A 7,689-nucleotide genomic window follows, 5' to 3' on the forward strand; every position below is an offset into this window, starting at 1 on the left:
GCATCAAACCCACCTACATCCCACAAGACTCAATATACGCTTACAAGGCTCTGGTTGCTTTCTGTCTTCACTCTGTCCAAAGATTTGCACAAATTCTGACTGCACCATAGAACTGGACAACAGAGTCCCTACCTCGTTTTTCCCTCTGTTCCTGTGGTAGATGTGCAGGAGATGGGGGTGGAGTTTGCACAGAAAGATGGATATTTCTTCCCATTGGTTTTTTAAGCCTCTGGCTTGTTTGGGAGCATGCCCGGAGCTCAAAGTTCCATGTCCTTTGAAGGTCAGGGAGGAGAACTCCGTCTGAGTAAAAGTGGGAACTGACGAGGAGCTGAGCTGGGCTGTGCATAAATGCTGTCTGAGCAAATTCCGCCTCTGCTTCTCTTCCCCCAGTGCTGGGATAGGTCGAACCGGTGTGTTGGTCACCATGGAAACAGCCATGTGCCTGATCGAGAGGAACCTGCCCATTTACCCACTGGATATTGTTCGGAAAATGCGAGACCAGCGCGCCATGATGGTGCAGACATCAGTGAGTAGAAATCTAATAATAAAAATACTAACAGTGGCCAGGCCTGTACAAAGGGCTTTGCAAGTCAAGAGGCCAAGGCCCCACGGGACTGAGTCACTCGCACGCGGTCACAGAGCTTGTCAGGGGCTGAGCAGTTCCAACGCCCACCCCATCTGGCCTCTGTGGCTTGCTGCCTTCCACTTCTCCTGCCACACAGTTTTTTCCTGACAGCCTCTTGCTCCCTGCTGACCAGGGAGCAGCCCTGATTGCACTCTGCATTGTCAAGCCCCTGACCCATCATCGCCTGTCTGTCAGAAGTAAGCAAGGTCACCTGAGGGTTTCACCCCACCCACCTAGATGTTTCACAGGGCCCCGCTCTCTCCCACTCTGGGCTGTCTTCCCCTTGGTACCCAGAGCTGCCGGTGTCCTTAAGAGGAAATGATCTGGGGACTTCTTTGGTAATCAGTGGTTACGATTCTGCCTTCCAATGCAGGGGAGTTCAATCCCTGGCTAGGAAATTAAGATCTAGGTGCCTCATGCTGCTGCCGCTAAGTCGCTTCAGTCGTGTCCGACTCTGTGCGACCCCATAGATGGCAGCCCACCAGGCTCCCCTGTCCCTGGGATTCTCCAGGCAAGAACACTGGAGTGAGTTACCATTTCCTTCTCCAACGCATGAAAGTGAAAAGTGAAAGTGAAGTCTCTTAGTCGAGTCCGACTCTTAGCGACCCCATGGACTGCAGTGCACCAGGCTCCTCCATCCATGGGATTTTCCAGGCAAGAGTACTGGGGTGGGGTGCCATTGCCTTCTCCAAGGTGCCTCATGGTGCAGGCCAAAAAAAAAGAGGAAATATTCTGGTTTCCCCTAGATCTACAAAAGGGGCAGGGGGCTCTGGGGAAGTACACAATTCACTCTCCCCATGTACAGGGCCACCTTTGAATAGTCCCTTAACCTCTCTAAGCCTCAGTGTCCCCATCTGCAAAATAAAGACCACCCCCTATTCATTCATTCATCCCTTCAACAGGTAGTGCACTAACAGGAGAGGCCTGAGCTTTTATCTAGTAGAACTGCCTCAGTTAACTATGAATCTCAGCAGCAGTGGGAGAAGTCCAAGGGGAGCCTGAGAATTCAGGAAGAGTATCTGAAGCTGACTTGGAAAGGCAGGGCTTTCTAGAGCCAAGGCCTCCAAAGCACCCCACACACCCCCACACCTACCCACCCCGCCCCTGATGGGTGAGGAGGAGTTAGCAGAGAAGAGAGTGGGGCCTGCATACAGCTCTGCATCCTCACAGGCTCATGGCCTACGGTCGTAAGATCTCTCTAATGATTATGAGCTCTTGTTTTTATTTTATTTATTTTCTTATTATTTTTATTTTTAATTGGAGGATAATTGCTTTATAATATTGTGTGAGTTTCTGCTGTACAATAACATGAATCAGCTATAAGTATACAAATATCCCTTCCCTCTCACTTACCCATCTATCCCGACCCCACTAGGTCATCATAGGAGCTCTTGTCTTAAATTCGTGTGCACTCCTGGGTGGCCCTAGTGGTAAAGAACCCACCTGCCAATGCAGGAGATGCAAGAGACGCGGGTTCAGTCCCTGGGTCGGGAAGATCCCCTGGAGAAGGGCATGGCAACCCACTCCAGTATTCTTGCCTGGCGAATCCCTTCTATGAGAAGCCTTTTGGGCTACAGTCCATAGCGTTGCAAGGAGTCGGATACGACTGAAGCGACTTGGTAGGCACACACCCAAGAAATCTGGTTAAGAAAATTAAAAAGTTGTTAAGACTATTCTCTGCCCAGTTTTGTAGTATGGAGGACCTCATTGTTAGTTAAAAAAAATAATGTTTCAAGTGTATCTTCTGGACACATTTTCCTAGCTGGTGCAGCTCAGTCTGAGGCTTTCCTTCACCCTGAACACATCCCTCAAATAGTCTCAGGTGTTTGTTAATGAAAAGAACCATATCCTGCAGAGTGACTTCCAGTGGCTGTCCTTTCAAAAAGACAAAGTCTAGACTCCTGACCCCAGTGCAGGGGTCCCCCACAATGAGGTCCCAGCCTACCTCTGCAGCCTCCCTCCAGTCCCCCCACACCCAGGTGTTCCACGCAAGGACCATGATCCCTGACCTTGCTCTGACCCTCCTCCTCTGAGCGAGCATCTTTGTCAGAGCCGCACACTGGTGCATCTGGAAGGGCCACCCTCCAGCAACCTTTGTCCCTCCCGAACTTCCCCAGACTGCTGGTCCCCCTTGGCTGAGTTGTCACGCAGAACAATGAACTCACAGGTGTGTTCACTCCACTCTGTGCCCCTGGATGTAACCCAGGGCTGGGCCCAACTTGAGCTGGAGCTCAGGGTGTTTATGAATGAGGTGAAAGAATAACTCTGTCTGGGGTGAGAGGCTGTGTTTGTGGAGCTGCTGGCTTGACAGGCTTTCCTCTCCTCCCCAGAGCCAGTACAAGTTTGTGTGTGAAGCAATTCTTCGTGTTTATGAAGAAGGCTTAGTCCAGATGCTGGATCCCAGTTAAGACTGCTGTGAAGACGTTCATTCCTCTTTCCCCGGGGCATGCTCCTTCTCTCTGGAAGCAGCAAGAGGAACCTGTAAGCTGTGGGAAAGGAGTGAGCACATTTGACCCAGGCACTTTAAATTTCTATTAAAAAAAAAAAAAAGGTATCGTGTACATAAGAACTGTGTAGATAACGCATGCGGTTATAGCATCATGCAGGCCCGTGCCTCCTCTGGAGAGAACTAAGCAGAAGGGGAGCTCAGTTTGGGGTCTGTCGTAATGCCTTCCCCTCTCTTCATCTCCATATTCCTGTAAACCATCCTTGGGCAGTTGGGAGAGGGCACCAGCCATGCTGTGGGCCTCCCAGAAGCGAGATGGTATGGCTGTTCAGAGTTACTTGGATGCGTTGTGTGTATACGGGTCTAGGACTAAGAGCTGAGCTTTCTGTGGGTCTGGGCGGAGCTGAAACAGTGTTCGCCAGCCTCGATGATGCTCAGGGGGACCCCATGAAAGTACTGAGTGGCAGGGGATGGGGTGTCAGGCAGAGAACGAGCAGTGCCTTTGTGCCCTTGTGCCCTCCCTGCCTTTGTCCAATCTCCCTGCCACGTCTGACATTGGCATTTCTGAGAATCATGTCCCCGTGCCCTGCCTCCTCCCAGCATTAGTGACCCTCCTCAGGTTCCCACCAGTGCCTGAACCAGACGAGCAGTGCAGGTTTCAGGTGAGTCTTCAGCTGAGACTCTGAGAACGAGGACTCCCGGCGTCGCCCCGGTGTTAGCTTTCGGAGCAGGCGCCTCTTGTGTCTGCCTCCCTCCTGCTGCACACCCAGCGCCCAGGACTGGAATCATCCACTACTGAATCTAATACATGGATTGCTGCTACTTCGATCTATTACACTTGAACCATTACGATTTTCCTGAGGGGAGATGGGACGTCATCTAAATATTCAGAATCGTTGGCCCTTCTGAGGAAAGATCCAGACATTGAACCATGGGGAACCCAGCTTTGAGAGGGTTGCCTGTGGATGTGTGTGTGTGTTGTGTGTGTGTGTGCGCGCCCACGGGTGAGTGTCTCTCAGGATTCCTAACTTGATTCGAATTACAGTTGAGTTTATATAAAGAATGAGTCTCTGTATAGAAGAACAAATGTGTGCATTCACTCCTAGTTACAATGGTCTCCGTTTCATTTCAAAGGAGAGGATCAGACTATCTGAATATAAACACAATTTGATGTTAATTTATTCTAAGTACACCAAGATTTTGATTGTCCTAAAGAATTCTGCCTTTGTTGATACTGTGTTAATTTTTTTTTTAACTTGTGCCAGGATTGTAGCAAATTATTATTTAAGGAAAATAAATTACGTGAAAATTCGAGTGTGGTATTTTGAAATAGTGGTTTTATGTATCCAGAAGAAGCAGCTAACTCAGTATCCAGTTTCTTGATGGGATTTATAGAAAAAGGATGGTTCCATGTTACAGAGCACTGAAATTAGGCTGTTTTGATGTTTAGCAAACTCCAGACCAATTGAGCCAAAACGTTTCCTGGTCACAAGATGGGTAAAGATCTTTACGTAGGGGCCAGGTTTCGAAAGTTCTTTGTTTCCAGACCTAGCCTATTTACTGCATTCTTTCCATCTTTTCCCCACTGACATTTTACTCTTAAATGACAGGGGTTGGGGGAGCTGTTGTACAGGGTCATAACCCACACTGGGCAATAGGAGATGATGAAGCCCCAGCCTTGTCAGCATGGTGCCAAGCTAGCTGAGTGTAGCAGCAAGGCTTGGCGCTAAGGGCTGGGGGATCTAGTTTCTGATTCCACTCAACAGCTAGCCCTGGGCCTAGTCACCTGAAAGCTTTACCTCCATTTTCTCATCTGTAAAATAGGCGAACTAGATAATACTGAGGACTCTAGGTCAAATATGAGGATTGAATGAGCTCACGCTATTAAAGTTTTCATCAGCTGGAATCTGACTCTGCTCTGGATGCATTACTTGGAAAAATTAATTTATTAGTGACTAGCCCCCAAATCCATGAATCAGAAGTAGAATCACTGGGGTTTTTATAAGAGGAAGTCACTTTTATTCTCAAGAGAACCAAGGGCACAAAGGAATATCGTACAACTACTTCTATTCAATCTGGACTCAGAAAATTCCATCAGCAAGGCACCAAAAAAGAGGCCGAAGTAAATTAACCCCATCAGGATATTGAGCAAATCGTTGCCATTTGATAAAAAAAAAAAAATGCGTCATCACCCTGTGTATAAAAAGCTTGCGAAGTTTAAATGAGTTTGGAGACTTGTTTTTGTGTGTGTGTGTGTGTTTTTTTTAAGAAACGCATTGTTTAATATGGTTGCAGAAATGCTGCCATTATTTTATATCAATTTCTCAAAAGTTTACCAAAGATTGCCACCAGCCTTTTTCCGCCACTGTGCAAGCCAGTAGTTCAGACTCAGCAGATGTTACCAGGAACAAAATCCATGCAACCCTGGGGAAGAACAAGACAAGACGAGAATTATCAAAAGGAGTAAAATGTGCAAGTACCTGTTATAGATGCTTCTGATCAAATTGGGGAGTTCAAGATTTCGGCTTCACTACCTTATACACTTCCTCAATTGGACCTAAGAAGCCCTTATTAGCTGTAAGTGAAGAACTTCATCAAAATCAGGATAAATAGTTTGTCCAGGAAATTGGAGTATGCATGGAGAAGACATTTACATCCTGCATTCTGGCGCTCTCGGAAGATCTAATTAGACATCAGTGTGCAGACATAGGATGGGAGGTCTCTCCTGGTGTCACTCCTTAGAACCTGCACTTGACGTTGTTTGACTTTCCAGAAGAGGAGATTCAACTCAGTTTGGTTGGGGCAGGAGGGTTAGAGAACAAACTTGGGCTGGTCTTCAGTTCCTACCACAGTAATTTCATTTTTCACTTTGCTTTGAGACGAGCATAGAGGCTGTTGCTGCAGTTGCTGGTTGACGTTTTTTTGTTTCTCATAGAAGTTATCATAGAACTAGAGGCATCAAAGAGGCAGTGTCAATGGGGAGAGGCAGTTAGAGGCAGGATGTGGGTCCAGACTAGACTTTGACAAGACACGTCGCCCTTGGCCCTCACTTTCCTCATCAGTGAAAGGGAGGTTGGGCTGGACTAGATGAGCCCTCAAGGCTACCATTCTGGGAGTCTGTGTTCCAGAGAATCGAGATTAATCCTAAGCCCAAGCCTCCAGTAAGCTACTAGAGGGAGATGTGTCACATTTCTAGAACTTGTCTCCAAGAGCTGGTCCCTCAGCTCTTGGCAAAGAGTCTGACCTTAGTCTGAGGAGCCAAGCAGGGGTGGGGGGTCTGATAGTCTGGCTGTCCAGCATCTCTGATAACTCATGTTCCATCTGGAACAACCAAGAGATTTGTGTTAAGTCGTGTCGTTTTGAAAAGTATCTTAATTGATTAGCAATATTTTGTCTGTAAATTTGGAATGTTTTTCATTCTGGCCTGTTCTTACAGTGACTCTGCTGAAATACAATTTGATCAATATAAAAACATTCAAGCTATGCAACACTGTTATTGTGTGTTGATACTTTTATTCTGATGTCTTGATTTTCTGGAGGTGTTTTCTCATTTTGTTTGCTTTGTTTTTTTAAAGTAAATGTTAACCCACTTGGAGGAGATTGCTCTGTGCCCGTCTCTACCTTCCCTCTGGTCAGAAGCGTGACCACGGGCAGCCTTGACCTGTATGGCAGGTTCTAGATCAGAATCAAGTTCAGCTGTCATGACAACAGTAGTTTACACAAATGAGAAATCTCTTGCCCACTACTGTGCAGAACTGCCAGGTGGGTCCATGATCCCTAGGGTCCCAGCTTCCTTCTGACTTGTTGCTCGGCCCTCCCCAGTATGCAGCCATCTACACTGAGGTCCATGATGGCGGCTCCAGCCACGTTCACATTCCAGCGGACAGATTGGAGGAGAGGGGAGGAGAAAAGCAAGACTTGTTCCTTAGCGAATGTCATGTGGATGTTGTACATTTCACTGATCTGAACGTACAGGGAAATACCTACCACACAGAAGTCTGGGAAGGGTAGTTTTTATTCCCAGATGCTGTGTGCCTAGTTGAAATTCAGGAGTTCTATTTCTGAGGAACAAGGAAAGGATGGGCTTGAGGGACAATTAGTGATCTCTGCCATAGCTCAGCCCTTTGGTGTCACCTTTTCTTAGCTCATGTGGAGCCCATGCCTCCTCTCCCCTAAGGTAAACCCCTTCCAGATATGGCATGGACCTACAATGAAAATCTTGTTTGGATGATTTGTGGTCTTCTCCGTCAGCTTTTGTGGTCTGATGACCTATGAACTCAAGTTATCTCCTCCCAATGCATCCCATAAACAGGAGTGAAGTAGAAACAGGCAAACAGCCATTGAAAACTCAATGAACAGGAAACCCTACTGCAGGTGGTTAGCCACTCCCACTGCAGGAATAGTGAAGATGCTTCTGGCAGGCCAGCAAGTCCTTTGGATAGCCACCTGCCATCGCAGTCCCACTCTCCAGGAGGGCCTCCTTGCCATTGACCTTCATGGCCATATCCAAGGTGGGACTGCAGAGCTTTTGTAGCCCTGCTTACTTCTGGGGTAGTTTGGGGAGAACCAAGGGTTATAGTTTTTCTGCCAATAGAATTCCACCAAGTACCCACAGCCA

At 47.5% G+C, this 7,689-nt stretch overlaps 1 protein-coding gene across 35 annotated transcripts in view; it reads left to right on the plus strand.

Annotated features, from left to right (window-relative positions):
* Nucleotides 1–6,559, plus strand: part of PTPN3 (protein tyrosine phosphatase non-receptor type 3) — a 157,761-nt gene extending 151,202 nt beyond the window's left edge. For 23 of the 35 annotated variants that reach the window (XM_060408942.1, XM_060408950.1, XM_060408953.1 and 20 more), the window contains 2 exons: nt 391–526; nt 2,956–6,559. In XM_060408942.1, coding sequence (XP_060264925.1) covers nt 391–526; nt 2,956–3,033 — 214 coding nt within the window. In that variant the 3' untranslated portion in view covers nt 3,034–6,559. Of the gene's footprint in view, nt 1–390 lie in introns of all 35 variants that reach the window. The other 12 variants (XM_060408936.1, XM_060408932.1, XM_060408935.1 and 9 more) reach the window with 1 other exon arrangement.
* Nucleotides 6,560–7,689: the final 1,130 nt, after the last annotated feature.

The sequence above is a fragment of the Ovis aries genome, chromosome 2, assembly GCF_016772045.2.
Source record: "Ovis aries strain OAR_USU_Benz2616 breed Rambouillet chromosome 2, ARS-UI_Ramb_v3.0, whole genome shotgun sequence".
Lineage (NCBI taxonomy): Eukaryota > Metazoa > Chordata > Mammalia > Artiodactyla > Bovidae > Ovis > Ovis aries.